Genomic DNA, 17,862 nt, shown 5'->3' with positions numbered 1-17,862 from the left:
CAAATTTCAGACTTATTGTCAGGGTACATAAATGGTGTCACATACAACTCCGAGATTCTTCTTTTCAGTGGGCAAAGCAGAATTACCTCTTATTGGTAGTGCAAAATACAACTGTATATAGTGTATACCTGTAAATGGATTAAGAAATGTAAACAAACTGTGTAATACTGAAGGAATAAAATCAATGAACTGCAAAAGTAAGTCCCTAAATAAGTTCCTAATTGAGTTTGTTGTTGAGGAGTCTGATGGAAGAGGGGTAGCATCTGTTCCTAAACCTGGTGGTGCGAGTCTTGTGGCACCTACACCTCTTTCCTGATGGCAGCAGCGAGAACAGAGCATGTGCCGGGTGGTGTGAATCACTGATGATGGCTTTTGCTTTCCCACGGTAACGTTCCCTGCCGATGTTATCAATGATGGGGAGGGTTTTACCCATGATGTCCTGGGCTTTATCCATTAGGTTTTGCAGGGCTTGATGCTCAGGGGTATTGGTGTCCCCAGACCAGGCCATGACGCAGCCGGTCAGCACACTCTCACCACACATCTGTAGAAGTTTGCCAGGGTTTCTGATATCGTACCAAACCTCCACAAATTCCTGAGGAAAGGCACTGATGTGCTTTCTTCAAGATATCATTAGTGTGTTGGGTCCAGGAAAGATCTTCTGAGATTGTGACTCCCAAGAGCTTAAATTTGCTCACCCTCTCCACCTCTGATTCCCCAATGATCACTGTATCACACACCTCTAACTTTTCCTTCCTGAAGTCAACAATCATCCTTTGTTTCAGTGACATTGAGTCATTATTGCACCTTATGCAATCCCTTACTCATCACAGAGCAGCATGGCAAAGGGAATACTTAAAGTAGGATGTGTGTGGAAATAAAAAGTTTGAGAATCACTGCTCTTGTCCCACTGTCCCGCACCCAGGTTAAAAAAATATGATCCTCAAATATTAGAAGCTAAAGGAGTAAAAGAAAACTATGGATTAGTTCCAACAAAATTAACCATTTCACCACAGATGCTCTGACTGCTTTTAAACATATACATTCAAAAGAAATCAACTTCCACTCAAAAGAGATGGACTTTATTTCTGTACGTTCAATTTTGCTGCTCGTTTTGGCTAAGCGGGCAGCTGGCATGGGTCGTTGCCTTGAAAGTTTGTTTTGTTTCTTCCTCCGCGGGTGCTGACTGCGGTTCGGATCGCTCGGTGAGGCGGGAAAGCGACCATTCGGCCCAGGCACGCCATCCTCTCGCTGCGAGTCCTTCGCTCTGCCTGAGCGACGGGCGGCGCCATAGAAACGACGCAGTCAATGAGAGGCGGGCGGCATCGAGACTGCGGACGTGCCCGACGGAGCGTTGCGGAGGGGTAAGTTGCGATTTGCGGGGAAGGGGAGAGAAGGGGAAGGGGGGAGGAGGAGGAGGGGGAGAGAAGAGAAGGGGAGAGGAGGAGGAGGAGGGAGGGGGAGAGAAGGGGAGAGGAGGAGGAGGAGGGAGGGGGAGAGAAGGGGAGAGGAGGAGGAGGAGGGAGGGGGAGAGAAGAGGAAGGGGAGAGGAGGAGGAGGAGGGAGGGGGAGAGGAGAGGGGGGGTGGGAAGGGGCGCCTCTGCCCTCTCGGGGCGTCCCGCCTCCCTGCAAAGGGGCGGCCAGTCGGCCCGCCACGCCCGGTCTAGCCCCCCTCCCCCGGAGGCCACCGGACGGTGGCTGAACCCGTCTCCCGCCGCCCAGCACACTCCCCGCCAGTTCGAGAACCGCTTCCCCATTCAGCTGGGGTCACCGTGCCCAGGGTGGGGGTCTAATGACAGCTAATTTCACCAGTACAGGGATGTTAGCATCAACGTTGGCCATCTCCCACCAATGTTACATAAAACAAAATAATTCCTTTTAAATAGTTCATGAATCCCCTCTTCCCGATGTTGATGTCACTGAACGTGGTAACTCCGCAATGCCTTCCAATTCACTGCAAAAATAAAAGAAATAAATGCTGATTTTGCTCCCCCTTGCAACTTTTAACGTTTTGTTTCTGTGGGTTATTCTTGTGGGTTATCGGGGATTTTTGCCGATTTTTCATGCTGGGTTATCACCCAGCTGTTTCATCGTTTTGGCACTGGCTGGCCTCTATAAACTTGTGCCTTATTTCTTACGGGATCTATGTGAAGTTTGGCTCTGTAACCCCCCCCGCCCCTCCTGCATTCCGCTGGGGCATTAACTTCACTCCCCCGTGTCCCACAAAGTTGAATGAACCACAGTTCAACTTCAGACACTTCCTGATGGAGCCTTTACCACCCGCCCGCATCTGATTGGCTAATGACTGCAGTCCTGTCCAATCCTGACTCACTGCCTTAAATTTACCTTGTGTGATCCTTCTGCTGGCCGAGGTTAATTTGCGTGATGGAGAAGATGGATCCGTCCTCCTTGTCGGACCATCAACGTAGGATAGAGGAGCAGTCTTAGGCCATTCAGCCCATCGAGTCAATCATGAGCTGACCCCACTCCCCGGCCTTCTCACCATAACCTTTGAAACCCTGAGCCTATGAATTTCTGCCCTAAATGCGCCCAGTGACGGCCTCCACCACAAATTCCAGATTCGACTCCCGCTGGCTTAAAGAAATTTCTGTGCATCTCTGTTCTAAGCGGACACCCTTCAATCCCAAAGTTGTGCCCTCTTTTCCTAGACTCTCCCACCATGGGGAACAATCTTTCTACGTCTACTTTGCCAGGTGTAGGAGGATGGTGGTGGAGGGGGATTGGTTGGGTCTATGGTTGAGAAAGAAACAAAGAACTTTGAAACCTTCAGTATGCAGGATGAAAGTGCACATAATGAAAATGAGACAGTCAAGTTCAGGGAATTGGAATCTGAAGATTGCAAGTATCAAACTTTAATGCAGGGGATCCCCTGAGAGGATCACAAGGCAACCAAGGGGAAGACAATGGGGAAGAAGTGGAAATGGGGGTTTGGAGTAAATGAATGCGGAGGGTAAGAGAGAAGCGAGTAATGGCAGGGAGGTGGTGTAAGGGAGAGGGTAGCAGGATGGTATTAGGTGAATGTTAGATTAGAGAGTTTCAACCTGTAGCTCCTGACATTCTCAGGAGGGGGAAATAGGACAAATGGCAGGGAGGAGGAGAGAGAGAAAGCAGGCAGTAGAGCTCAGTGGAGGGAGAGAGAGAGTGCAGCCATTGGGGTGGAGGGGAGAGGGGGCGAGCAGTGGAGTACAGTGTAGAGAGAGGGCGGGAGGTGGGGTGGAGAGAGGGCGGGAGGTGGGGCAGGAGAGAGGTCGGGAGGGGCAAAAAGAAGGCGGGAGGTGGGATGTATGGTGGGAGGTGGGGCAGAAGTTGGACGGAGGGAGGGTGGGAGGTGGGGCACTGAGAGGGTGGGAGGCAGGGCGGAGAGATGGCGGGATGGCGGAAGGTGGGGTGGGAGGTGGGGTGGAGAGAGGGCGGGAGGCCGGGCAGGAAAGGGTGGGAGGTGGGGCGGTAGAGAGGGCAGGAGGTGGGACGGTGAGAGGGCGGGAGGCAGGGCAGAGAAATGGCGGGAGGTGGGGTGGGAGGTGGGGTGGGAGGTGGGGCGGGAGAGAGGGCAGTCAGTGGGGTGTGGGGGAGAGAGGGCAATTAGTGGAGTGCATTATGAAGTGAAGGTGGGGTGAAGAGAATGTGCAGCAGGACTGGTGCCAGACTATTTTGCACCCTAGGCAAGGCCAATTACTTGCATCCCCCCAACCCAAAAGTGCCAAACTTCAATTTTCAAAAACAGATATTTTGTAGAAAAAATGAAAAGCACAAAACTTGAAACTGTGAAATCTATTTTAAATTGCAGTAATAAGTAATAAATCTTTGATTATCTTTCCTAAATACAAAAGAAAATATTTTGGCACACAAATAATTTTGAACTAAAGGGCACTCGGTAGAATGCAAATCTCTGCCAAGGGCAACATATTAAGATCTTTTACTTCACACACCTTTAAGTCTATCCAGTGGCCTTTGTTTTCCACAAGAATGATGCAGTATGACAATGCCCCTTTGGTCCATCAGGTTTGCTCTGACTTTACCATCAAATTTATGCTACTCCCTTATTTTTTATTTTCCCACATTTCTATCATTTCCCCCCAGATTCTACAGCTCACCTATCCACTATAGCAATGGCCAATAATCTACTTGCCCACTTCTTTGAGATTCGAGAGGAAATTGAAGCACCCAGATGAAGCTTATGTGGCCACAAGGACAATGTGTAAACTACCCACAGACAGGTCCAGAGTTCAGGGCAGAAGCCAGATTGCTGGAGTTGTGAGGTAGTAGCTCTATTCATTGCACCACTGTCCGTGTGGATTAACCACCACCCGGGCCCTGGGCTGAATTTAGTAAGGCCCCGCAGGGTCGGCATCATGTTGGGGGGGGGGGGAACACACTCGTGGGACATGCCCATCCACCCACCCATCCGCAGCACTAGCGTCACGGAAACAACTACACATTTGATTATATTTTCAATTCCTGTCTCAAATTTCATGTCTCCATCAATGCAAAAATGTTTGAAGTTGAAATTACTTCATCGTTATTCAACCACAAAGTATTTTACAAGACCAAATTAAAATTTAGTACTAGTAGGTGTTTGCTTTGCCACCTTAGTTTTTTTTAACTTTGTGGTTAGACAATATTATAACTGTACCACAAGGTCACAAAGTAACTGATCACGCTGGTAAGCTGAGACAGCACATTGTCAAGTCTGCTCCTCCAAAACACAGCTTCTTCTGTTCAGATGCTGATCGGAATTGACACATTTATTTTGGCCTCATATAATGTGCGGCCTCTGTTCAACCCGATAATGTAGGTTAGTGTTAATCTTAGCAGATGATTTTGCTACCTTCTTAAAACAACATGAATTTTTTTTTTAGAATTGGCGATTACAACTTGAACATTTCAACACAGTAATGCACATCTCCATTGTGGTTATCACCTTTAGTTAGATCAGTGGTTCTCATCCTTTTTCTTTCCACTCACAAACCACTTTAAAGTAATCCCTGTGCTATCGGTGCTCTGTGATTGGTAAGGGATTGCTTAAGGTGGGATATGAGTGGGAATTACTGCTCTAGACCCAATTGTTACTGAAATATTTTGCTTGAGAAAAATGGTTGTGGGCCCATTTCCTTTGGAGTTCTGAAACCGTGCACATAATGAGTCAATGAGCTACGATTAAAACAAGTGGTTTTCTAACTTTTTCTTCCCACCCACATCCCACCTTAAGCAATCCCTTATCAATCACAGAGCCCTTATGGCAGAGGGATGACTTAAAGTGGGATGCGAGTGGAAAGAAAAAGATTGAGAACCACTGGGTTAGATTAAATGTTCACTCAACAATTATGAAAGTATCCAGCAAAAAATTAGCACTCCCCACCCCATTATTACATCATTTATGAACACATTAAAAAGTGCAAATAATCGGAGGAAACTTGCATGTTTTATTAAAATTCCATTGGATATAGACTCACAAAGTCCACAATAATTTGTATGAATATTACCAATTCAGATATTTTTTGATCTCGATGTTGAATTCTAAGAGTGTTTGCTTTGTGACTGCCAAAAATTGCTTTGTTTTTCCAGCTTGTAACATATTGCCCTTAATTTAATTTCTGAGGAGGCCAACAGGGAACAAGCACATCGATAATCCACTGCCCATTTCCCAAGTCGGGACTTGGCTATCTGGTGTGTCAGCCGAGGGGAGAGTTTGGAGTCAGGCATCGCGAGCTCCTGACATCCGAACCCTCCCCTCAGCAGTAGGCCTATAGGTGCACACCAGAGCTCTCGATGCCAACTCCACTCAGCCTACCTGAATTGTGGGGCACAAATTGCTCTCTTCAACAGCGCCCCTCTGAGGTCAGTACCCTAGGCGGGTACCTACTCCTCATCTCCGTCCTAAATCTACTATCCTGGATCTTGAGGCTATGTCCCCTAGTTTTGGTCTCCCCCACCAATGGAAACAACTTGCAGTATAAATCCGATTATCTGAAATGGTCGGGACCAGGCCCATTTCGGATAAACTTTTTTTCGGAGAACCGGTCATTTTTTAAAAACAGTCCAGTAGCAACAGCAAATCACTTGTTACAGTGTTTAAACAACAACAAACAAAGGGAGGCTTTTTAAGCATTAAAATAAAGTTTAATTCTCACCAAAAAAATGCTGATCCTCGACACCTCCCCATCGAGGCCCCACTCGTGCTGGGAGCCCGAGGATCCCATTCCTGCCCGGGACCTTGAGGTCCTTGCTGCCACCAGGAGCCCGAGACCCGCTGCTGCTGCAGCCAGGAGTCCCAAGGTCCTCGGTCAGTTCGGCTCTGAAAGAATTTGGGGTAACTTAGGATTTTGGAGAATCCGATTTGTGATAATTGGAGTTGTATTGTACTTACCTATATTGTATCTATGGCTTTCATAACCTTATTGTTTCCATAAGATCCCCTCTCATTCTAAATTCCAGTGAGTACAGTCCCAGATGACTCAATCTCTCCTCATAGGCCAACCCCCTCAAATCTGATTTAAGCTTTATATGTCATTCATGTTCGGCACAGGCACGGATGGACGGCTGGTTCCTGTGCTGTGCTGTTCTGTTCTCTGTTCCAAATAATATTTTCTTATTTTCAGATTTTCTTTGTCTTATCTTTAGTTGCTTCGAGAACTCCAATCTGTATTTACATTTCAGAGAATTCAAATGCCCTGGTCACATAGAACATTACAGCACAATGCAGGCCCTTCTGCCCTTCATATATGTTCTATATGTTCCTACAAAAAAAAAGTACTAAACCCTTTCTGCCTCATAAGACTTGTTTTCCAATCCAGGGAACATCCTGGTCACTCTCCTCTGCAACCTCTCCACAGCCTCCACACCCTTACCAAAATGAGGTGACCAGAACTGAACACAAGTATGGCCTCACCAGAGATTTGTAGAGTTGCACCATGACCTCTCGACTCTTGAACTCAATCCCCCGACTAATGAAGCCCAGCACCCCTGGGCCTTCTTAAATATCCTACCAACCTGTGTGATGACCTTGAGGGATGGATGCATGGATTTGGGCCCCATGGCCAAATAAAATACGCATGGCTATGAGGTAAATACATCACGATAACAATTTTCAAAACATTCAAGTCAAAGTCAAACAAAGGCAGCAGGTTACCGTAATCATTAGTACAACTCTATTGTAGTGTCAGCGACCCAGTATGAATTCGGAGCTGTCCGGAAGGAGTTTGTGCGTTTTCCCTGTGTCAGAGTGGGTTTTCCTCAGGAGGTCCGATTTCCTCCCACCCTTCAAAATAAAACATACTGGGGTTGTTGGTGAATTGGGTGTAATTGGGCTCCCGGCTCGTGGGCTGAAATGGCCTGTTACAGTGCTCCCTATCTAAAATTAAAAGGTTGTCCACCCCTGTCTTAAATTGTCGGGGGTCAACGTAAATTTAGGGAAAATCAAACCATATTCCTCTTGGGGCAGCCTAAAACCTAATGACATGAACACTGATTTTTGGTAACTCCCACCTATCACTTTCCACTGTTTCTATCTCTACCTATTGCTGCACTTAATGGCTTCTCTCTCTCTCACTCACTCACTCACTCTCTCTCTCTCTCTCTCTCTCTCTCTCTCTCTCTCTCTCTCTCTCTCTCTCTCTCTAGTGTCTCTCCACTTCACACCTCTGGGCCCACTCCCCAAGCTTCCTTCTTGATTTTATTGATAATAGTGTATTTTCCATTTTTCATTTTAATCATTATTATGAGCTCCCATTTTATTAAAATGGGATTATCACTGTAAGGGATAGTATAGACAGGAGGGACTGAATGGTCACCATTAACATTTAACTTTTTACACAAGCACAACACAAGTCACAGCCCAGTAACAGTTCAATACATTGGAAGAACTGAGATAAGTTGTCACAGTATGTTCCAGAATTCGACACATTTGCCAAGACGCTGTGATATTGCAAAGGGAGAACCATGCTCACTTTTGGAGAGAAAACAGCTCTTTGAAGCAGCTCGAGGCCAGCCATTTTGTGGAATTCAGAGTAAACCATGCTCTGTGAATGACTGGGCCTTTTTGGTGGATTGACCTGTGCCAGGAGGGATTTTTGGCAAGCGAAGTGCTTCATTTTGATTGTGACTAACAGTGGAGGTCACCTGGAGAGACTGCTTCATCTTAAGTGTGACTAGCAGTGAGGTTACTTGGAGAGACTGGTGCCAGGGTCTTGGAAGCTTTTTGGAGACCGCCCAGCTCTACAAAGGGACCAGGTGTGTTATGACTACAGCTCATGTAGATGGGAATTTCTTCAAAGGCAACGCAAGGAGAAATCGCGATTCTGTAGCAGCCACAACTCCAGTCTCCCCATCAGTTCAACATTAATTCTGGGTGTCAAATTTCAACACTGAATTTGAAAGATTGAACTTCGAAGATACTTTCTAGATTTTGGCCTGGACTGTAATGGTTTGGGTATAACGCACATACACTAGACACCTGCACATATTTGGGGATAGATTTAATGTTAGGGATAGTTTAGAAGTTAAGACAATAAAGGTTTGAAATAAAACTAGCATTTTAAAATTAAACACTGTCTTGTTGATTGCTCTTGCTGCTCGATACGTGTGTTTCCTAACAACATCTTAAATATTGTTCAACTTTTAATATGTTTTTATAGGCAATACCTGGCTTTCAGAGCAAGGCATTGTATTGCCCACACCCACTGCTTATGGCAATGAACCCCTTTGTACTTCTGATCTTGTTGAAGGATGTTCCAAAATGTAGATCTGGTGAAAATGAAGGACCTTCTGAGAGTGTAGAGCCAGTGGAATAATGACAAAAAAAATGAAGCAAAAACTCAAATTGGGCGAGTTGTCAATCCCCAACGATGTGCAAGCCAATTCGTTCAAAACGCACAGTAAATGTTTGGGCCATGGTTCTCTTTGGTTATTTTCAAATGCATAAATGCTTTCATTGTTTGCATTGAGTCTTGGTGCAAACTTAGGGCACAGATTGCATGATCTGGCACACGCCTGTAGTATCCCTTTAAGACAGCGCTGGGTTAGCTGAGAAAAACTGGTGTAGATTGCTAAAAAGCAAGCACCAAAAACCATCAGCAATAGATATGCACCACAGCACAAAGGAGTACTTAAACAAAAGTAGTTTTTAATTATATTTAAACAAGAAAAGAGAATTAAAATTTAACATTACTATCGACCTACTTAATCCACCCCCCCCCCCCCCCTCAATACTAAGCGCAGGTGTGTGCAATGCATATATAGGCTTAGAAAAGTTCTGTGGATCACAGTCCAATATCACTGGTTGCAGGCAATTCTTGTACTGTGCACAGAAGTTAGCATTAATAAAGTTTACCAGGCTTTGGTGCTTAACAGGCAAATAGTTACCACTCAGGAGGATTCTGGTTGGTTTTCTGAGAGAGATTGCTTTTGTTCCAGGACATCCGCACCTGATTCCTTTCTAATCAGTCTTGTTGATGAAACTTGCCCCCTTTAGGGTTCTCCAGATGATCCTCTTTCTTTCAGACAGCTAGTCTTCTCCTTTGAGCAAGCAGTCTTCCAAAGTTTTCCAGCTTGTCCCTCTGGAACTGATTTCTCTGTCTCTCCTTCTCTCTCACGTCCTCCCTCTCTGAGAGCAAAGCTGTTCTCCTCTGCCTGCAAAGATCACATGCTCTCCCAGGCACGCTGCTGAATGCTCCTTCTTTGTTGCTCTCTGCAAAATAGCACTCTGCAAAAGTCCTGCAAATATTCTGTGCCTTAAAATGTGTGTGTGCAATCTGCTCTAACAATTCCTCCCAAACCACCTCGAAATAGTCTGTCACAGTGTGCAATAGACACAAATGTTTGATAAGGTGTTGCCGGGGACATATTCCAGAGGGGCATATGAAAACATCAACAAGCGGGGAAGCTTGTCAAAAGAGCGTGAGTAAATTAATTTTGATCAGATGGAAAGGTTAGCTTTGGATCAATAATTTGGATTTCGGCTTGTGGAGCATAACTTTGAAATGTGTGAAAATTGGAATTTTGGCAAACAGCATGAAGGCCAGGAAACCATGAAAGACACGAAAAGTTCCAAGCTTAAAAAAACCTCCATCGGTAGAGGTACAGAAAATAAGAGTGATCAAATTATGACAAAGATATTGTACATATCTACTGTAGATTTTTGACATTTTTCTGGGCAAAATGGAAGTATAATGTTCAGTTATTCTATATGTTATTGTATGTTTACATTTATTTGTTATTGTACCGTTAAATTGCTAACATTTTTTTTCCAGATCTAACAATGGCATCTTGCAACAAGGAACCATGTAAAGAGGAGACAAGCCCTCAGTAAGAAATGTCATATTTATTTTGTTGCTTTGATATTTTTTCCTAAATAGAAAACTGGTTTCAGTGAAGCACACTAATGGCTAGTGGGTTGAACTGAGCATTTTCCGCATCCTTAACAAAATAATTGCTTGAATTATACAGGGAAAAAATTGCCAGTTGTTATTAGTGCAATTGTTGGCATTTTCCCACACAGTTTTCTGAAACCAAAATGTGGATGTACAGAGGTTGTGGTAATAATGATTAACTGGAGTAAGATTCCCACGGGATCCAATGTTATTTTTACTGGGAGATGTTAAAACTGAATATATATTAAGTGAAGTTTGTTCAAGTTGCCTTGGTAATAGCTAGATAATGTATTGCTATAACTTGGAAGTTGGATACTGATCTGGGAATGGATAGATGGCGTGCAGAAGTTCAGAGTTGTATTCCACTGAGAAAATTACTTAGAATTTAAGAGATAAATACCATACATTTTGTGAAATATGGAGCCCATATTTGCAAACTGTTGGTATTAACATTTAAATGAATCTCGAACATTCTCAAATCGGTCTCTATGAATATTTATAGATTTAAAAGTATTGGAAAGTGAAGTGTCCTTTTGTCTTGTCCTTCGTCTTTTTTCTAGTTTGTAGGGGGTTGGGGGGATTAATAGGAGCTTTTCCTTTTTTGTATTTCTTTACTCTCTTTTTTTCTTTTTTCTAAAAGTTTGAAATTCTGTGATATGTTTGTTAAGTGGTTTTATATTAAATAAAATATTTTAAAAATGCTTCTTCATTAGATTGGCTGAATATTCCTGACTTGGAATGCAGAGGTTCAGAGGTTGCCCAGTACTTAAGCTGGGAATTTGGAAATGACAGTCCCCGTTAATTTTCACGGGGAAGAGAGAAATTGCTGTTAGGAACTAATGTGAGATGCGGCAAACTAATATTTTGAAAACTTGATTTCTTCTAAGTCTTTAATTTTTAAAAAATGCAGCCGGCAGAGCTACTGCTTCACTAATCCAGGGATAAGGGATCCATCCTGACTTCCAGTGTTGTCCGAGTGGAGTTTGCATGCTTTCTTTGGTTAACTCCCACATCGCAAAATGCATGAGTTGGTGGGTTGACTGGCCGTTGTAAGTTATGCAGAGTGTATAGTGTGTCACAGAATTTGTTAAGGGGTGGTGGCTGGCTTTAAAGGGAACTCGCGAAGAATACAATTGACAAGGGTAGGGTTAGGGTAAAATTGGGTACTTAATGATTAGTAAATGTGCTGAAGAAACAGCAGGGCACATCATATCCATAGGAGGTAAAGAGTAGCCAACATTTCAGGCCTGGGCTCTTTGCTTCCTGTGGATGCAGCGTGACCTGTTGAGTTTCTCCAGCAGGCTTGTGTATTGCGCACTCCCAGACTTTTTTATTTAGCTTAATGATCAACATCATCTCAGTGGGCTGAAGAGCCCAGATTCTCTATAACTCCACATCTCAAAAGTTACTAAATTTGTTTTCAGTTGTTTACCAGTGGCCTGGATGTACTATAAATGGGGCTTATTTGATGATATGAGGCAGAAAGTCCTACCCCCCATGGAGTGTCGTGATTCTAACAAGATAAAGCATCAAGTCTCCAGTTAGATTTATTGGTATTACATATCAGAATCAGAATTTACTGTATGAACAAGTCATGAAATTCGTTGTTTTGCGGCAGTAGCACAGGGCAAACATATAAACCACGTTACAACAATAAATAAAAACATGAAAACTCAAAGTCAGGCAGGGTCTTTTGGTTCATTGATCATTCAGGAATCTGATGGCAGCGGGGAAGAAGCTGTCCTTGTGCCACTGAGTGCTCGTCTTCAGGCTCCTGTACCTTTCCCTGTTGGTAGCAGAGAGAAGAGGGTGGTGGGGGTCTTTGAGGATAGAGGCTGCTTTTTTAGGACACTGCCTCATGTAGACGTCCTCGATGGAGAGAAGTCTGGTGCCTGTGATGTCACAGGCCGAGTTAACAACCCTCTGGAGTTTTTTCTTGCCCTGAGCATTTCAGAAGCCAGTTTCTTAATATTGCTAAATTTGATGCTGCCCATTTGTCGTTGCCAGCTGGAATGATGAAAATTGTCAGCAACTTATAGTAAATCTTAACAAATTACCTTTTTTATGAATTATTAATGGCTGGAGCAAATCAAATCATTGTCTCAATGTTTTCTGTGTGTGACAACTTTCTTGTGAGCAATTAAAGATGAAGAATATTCTTTTATTTCTTCCTTGGAGCAACTTAAGCAGTTCACACATCTGTGAGAATCTTCCTAGATATCCCAATAGTGGCAATGTTGATGGATATACAGTAATTGTGCCCAATGTTGTTTTTCTAATCTTTTCGCATTGCTACTAAAAGAGGTGGTTTGCATCTTCAGCTATGAACAGTAATACATTTTTTTTTGTATTAAAGTGAGTTTGGTTAAAATCTAATAACAATATTAAATTGCATCTTATTTCCAAACGCCATTTGTATTTTATATTGAACCACGATGAAAAACCGATGGGGGCATACTGCCCTTTTGCTTCTTCTTGCAGACATTAAAATGATGCAGTCAGTTTTTATTCTCCATACCGAGGCAGTGGATTATTTTGAGGAGTGACAGGGGACTGAGTCTAGAGCTTTCCAAATTACCATGCTGGGTGAGCACAGTACCAAGTGTTATGCCACTAACAGCCGCGAAGCTGACTTTGCTGCTTGCCAACATAATTCTTAGCCCTGCAATGCCATTTTCTGTGTTGCCAGATTTATTGGTTCCCCCACCCATGGCGACCAATGGATTACTTATTTTGATCATGCATTTTAATCTTGACCGTTTGCCAAGTTGTGGAGTCCAAACCCGAAAGATTAATTCATTGAAGTTTAGCTTTGGGGCTCATCTGCTCAGTTTAAAACAGCTAAGTTCGGCAGTAATTTTGGATTACTATATTGTAAATTCACTTAGTTGACTAATCTTCTTATTCTCGGGTCTAAGCATGTCTAACAGAGGAAGCAAATCTTAGAAAAAAATTGTATCCACATACAGACTAGTTATGTTATAATGAGACCTGGATCACTAACCAAGGTAAAACTGGTTTAAACTCCACATGGGGCAGTTCAGGATTTGAATAAATTTGTTAAAAATAACTCAGTCATTAAATTAAGTGAAACGCATGGTTATAACATGGAAGAAGCTGCTGAATTTAGTCAAGGAAAGCATTATGTTACGAACTAACAACCCTTTTAATTTTGTTTGGGACTAAAGGGACTTCGTTAGCACCAACAAAGGAACATTCAACAGACAATGGTAAATTTAAAATAATAGTTTTTATCAACTATTAATACCATAACATTGCTTACTTATCTCTAAACTTAACTCTAAATGTAACCCCACTATGCACTAATGTAAATGTGTGTGTATAATAAAGTCCTACCCTGAAAAGTCAATTTTTAAAACTTCAGCCTCATTTTAGTCTTGCTTGAAGGTCTTAAATCCTCAGTTCAGAAATAAATATAAAGTGCTTTTAAACATCAGACCTCTTTAAACTCACGATTCTTTCAATGAATTGTCCTTGAGAGATATTCTTCAAGCAGAAGTGATCATCGTCTGGGCCACAAGTGTATATCCTATGGATAGGATAATACAATTCCTGTCTTTGCAGGTTGTCAAATCTTTTTCTTTTGAATGAAGACTGTTTTCCAAACGATTAAATTGACCTCTGTCTTAAAGAGACAGTCAGATGTAGGCTTCTCTTTTGAAATCTACTTATTCTGTGCTCCCCTTTTGTCAGAACCCAGCTTTACCCCTTTGACAGGAGATGTGGCTGCTGAAGTTTGAAGTTCATAAGGTCTTTTAACATGGCTGTGCTAAAAGCATTTAAGTCCACTTATGTCTCCGGGAAGTCTGCTCTCCTCAGCTAAAGTGGTCATGCGTTTATACAGGTGCTTCTGAAATAACACCTATTGTTTTCAGTACCTCATAAAACCATCTTTAATTCTGTCATCTTCTGACTCCAACTTCAATCAGTAGCCATTTTCGTCTCAAACGGGCTTGTCTTCCATCTCAAAGAACCAGGTGTGTGTTTAAAATTCTATTGTGTTGTCTTTATGCTGAAGTCAGCTGACAGCTGAAAAGAACCATGTCCCTCTAGAATGTAAATGAGCCCTGTCCTCCCAAGCTAACTTATTAATCCATATCTAGATAAAATATAGATTTAACATTAAACTAAGGATTAATATTAACACAGATCCGTTACAATTACCAGTGGTGATCAGTATAGAATGACTTAGTAACAATATGTGAGGAACAGTTTGCTAGATTGATTGCTCCAGATCGTCCTTGAAGAATCATTTACAGATTAATTGCGTATGGGAGGTTGAAATACATTAGAATTCATGTCATCTCGGGAATTGCCTTCTGCTAACCCAATTGCTTGAATGATGACATTTTCCATAATTTTGGACATTTTTAAGATTTTATTGCAATGAACAGTGAGAATATGACAAAGATAATTTTAATTAACTAGAAAAGGTTGAAGATTGACAATAAAAGTAATACATTCTACTTTAGGGGTGACACGGTTAGCATTGCAGTTTGTGCAACGCTGTTACAGCGCCAGCGATGGGGACCGGGGGTTGAATCATGGGCTGTCTGTAAGGAGTTTGTACGTTCTCCCCGTGTCTGCGTGGGTTTTCCATGTGGGCTCCAGTTTCCTCCCGCTGTTTGAAATGTACCGGGGTTTGTAGGTTAATTGGGTGCAATTGGGTGGCATGGGATCATGGGCCAAAATGGCCTGTTACCATGTTGTATGTCTAAATTTAACCTATCCACTTGCAATTCAAATGAAGGTGAGTAAGTGGATTTCAGAAAGACACTGCTCTCGCCAGGAAGAATTACTACTTCACCATTTTAAGGAATTTGTATGCTTCAAGTTTTATTCCTAGATTATGCAGGCTGGATTATTCATAGCCTCAATATCTTCTATGCTCTGTGCTGCAATAGATTTTTCTGCTATCTTGTGGAAAACATTGACCACACCAACAAACAGGTGGCCCGTGAATTGGACTTGCTGTTAGATAGGAAACAATTGCGGAAAGATTATAGCATCTTTTCCCACCGTCTGTGCCTGCTTCATGCAAGGCCATTCCAACGAATCCCAAACAAACCAACCCACTCCCCTCTCTTTTATATTCCACTTTAATGTCTCTCTTGAACACATTCTGCATCCGCTCCACTCCCCTCACACTGCATTCCGGATTCTAACCACTTGATGTGTGAAGAAAAATGCTTCTCCTTGTGCATTTGCCGATCGTCTTCGATGCCCGTCCTTTAGTTTGAATTTTAATTAAATTGCATTATTTATTGTCACATGTACTGAGATGCAGTGAAAAAAATCATTGTTTTGGGTGTTCGCCAAGTGAGTCAGGCAGTCCAAGTATAAATATGAAGGGAAAAAGGTACAAGGAAATTGTTTCAATGAAACAAAAATGCAGGTTATTCTGTCACATGATACAAAAGTGTAGTGCATGGTGTTAAATACAGTTGAACAGTACGAGGCATCATCTTTTAATAATGAGGTGTGCACTGGAGCCTGATAACACAGGGAAAAAAATCTGTCCTTGAACCTGGAGTTGTAAATTTTGAAACTCATGTGCCTTCTGTCCAGTAGAAGAGCATGTGACGTCCTCATCACGAGTGAAACACAAAAGTCTGCAGATGCTGCAGTTGTACTTAAAAACTCGCCAAAATCCGGAGGAACTCAGCTGGACTTTTTCAGCGTCCATAAAAAGCAAAGATACATTGCCGATGTTCTAGGCCTGAGCTCTTCTTCAAGGAATAAGCCAATGGTTCTCAACCTTTTTCTTTCCACTCACATCCCACGTTAAGTAATCCCTATGCTCTGTGATTAGTAAGGGATTGCTTAACGTGGGATGTGGGTGGGAAGGGAAGGTTGAGAACCACTGTTCTAGATCCAATTGTTACTGAATATTTTGCTTGAGAAAAATTGTCACTGGCCCATTTCCTTTAGAGTTCTGAAACCGTGCACATAACAAGGCAATGAGGTGCGATTAAAACAGTGGTGTTCAAACTTTTTCTTCCCACTCACATCCCACCTTAAGCAATCCCTTATTAATCATAGAGCTCTGATGGCATCGGGATTACTTAAATTGGGATGTGAGTGGAAAAAAAAGGTTGAGAACCACTGGACTAAGCAGAATGAGCCAGAGGGACACCTCAGAATTCAGACAATGCTGGCTGGGGGAGAAATCCAGACCATGAAAAGATGTTAATTGGATATGATAAGGGAGGAGGGGAGAATTTAGAATACTACATCATAGAACAGGCCCTTTTAACTTTTATAGCTTGTGCCAACCCATTTTTATTTGTCTAGTCCCACGGTCCTGCACCCAATCCATAGCCCACTGTACCTCTCCCATCCATGTACCTGTCCAAATTCTTCTTAACTGTAAAAATGGAGCCCTCATTCACATTTCTGTTGGCAGCTCATTCCACACTTCCCACCACTCTCTGTGTGAAGAAGTTCCCCCTAAACATTTCCCCTTTCACTCTTAACCCATGTCCTCTGGTTTGTATCTCACCTACCCTCAATGTAAAAACACCTCTCTACATTTACTCTGTCTATCCACCTAATAATTTTAAATGCCTCTGTCAAATCTCCTCTCATTCTTCTATGCACCAGGGAATAAAGTCCTAACCTGTTTATCCTTTTCCTGTAACTCAATTCCTGAAGTTAGGGCAACATTCCTAATAAATTTTCTCTGCACTCTTTCCTTCTTATTGATATCTTTCCTGTAGTTAGGTGACCAAAACTGCACACAATACTCCAAATTTGACCTCACCAATGTCTTAGACAACTTTACCATAACATCCCAACTCCTGTACTCAACACTGATTTCTGAAGGCAAATATACCAAAATCCACCTGTGATGCCACTTTCAGGGAATTATGTATTTGTATTCCCAGGTCCCTCTGTTCTACCGCACTCCTCATTGCCTTAGCATTCACTGTGGATGCCCTTTCTTGGTTTGTCCTTCCAAAATGCAGCACTTCACACTTGTTGGCATAAAACTCCATCTGCCATTTTTCAGACCATTTTCCAGCTAATCCCTCTGTAAGCTTTATAAACTTTCTTCACTGTCCACAACACCTCCAATCTTAGTGTCATCTACAAACTTATTGATCCTCTTTACCACATTATCATCAAGATCATGATGCCTGTAAATAATTTATCATGTTTGTGCAAAAGGCGACAGGAATGCAGAGACAGAGCTGGGGGAAGAAGTGAGGGGGGTTTAACAAAAGCCAGAGAAGTTGCTATTAATGCCATCTGGTTGGAGGGTGCCCAATACTCCAAGATGATGTGGTGTTGTTCCTCCAATTTGCAGGTGGTCTCAGTCTGGCAATGCATAAGAGCATGGACAGGCATGTCAGCAAGGGAATGGGATGGGGAATATAAATGGGTGGCCACTGAGAGATCTATGCTATTGTGGCATATGTCATCACTCACAGCCATGGAACAATTTTTTAGCTGC

At 42.8% G+C, this 17,862-nt stretch overlaps 1 protein-coding gene across 4 annotated transcripts in view; it reads left to right on the top strand.

Annotated features, from left to right (window-relative positions):
• Nucleotides 1-844: 844 nt before the first annotated feature.
• Nucleotides 845-17,862, top strand: part of upp1 (uridine phosphorylase 1) — a 59,230-nt gene continuing 42,212 nt past the window's right edge. Inside the window, exons 1-2 of one of the 4 annotated variants that reach the window (XM_069907269.1) lie at nt 845-1,361; nt 10,266-10,320. In XM_069907269.1, the coding sequence (XP_069763370.1) occupies nt 10,274-10,320 (47 nt within the window). In that variant the 5' untranslated portion in view covers nt 845-1,361; nt 10,266-10,273. Of the gene's footprint in view, nt 1,362-6,869; nt 7,082-7,982; nt 8,248-10,265; nt 10,321-17,862 lie in introns of those variants that run through there. The other 3 variants (XM_069907242.1, XM_069907258.1, XM_069907250.1) reach the window with 3 other exon arrangements.

This window comes from Narcine bancroftii, chromosome 1 (assembly GCF_036971445.1).
Source record: "Narcine bancroftii isolate sNarBan1 chromosome 1, sNarBan1.hap1, whole genome shotgun sequence".
In the NCBI taxonomy this organism is placed as follows: domain Eukaryota; kingdom Metazoa; phylum Chordata; class Chondrichthyes; order Torpediniformes; family Narcinidae; genus Narcine; species Narcine bancroftii.
This window is presented reverse-complemented; position numbering and strand designations above follow the sequence as displayed.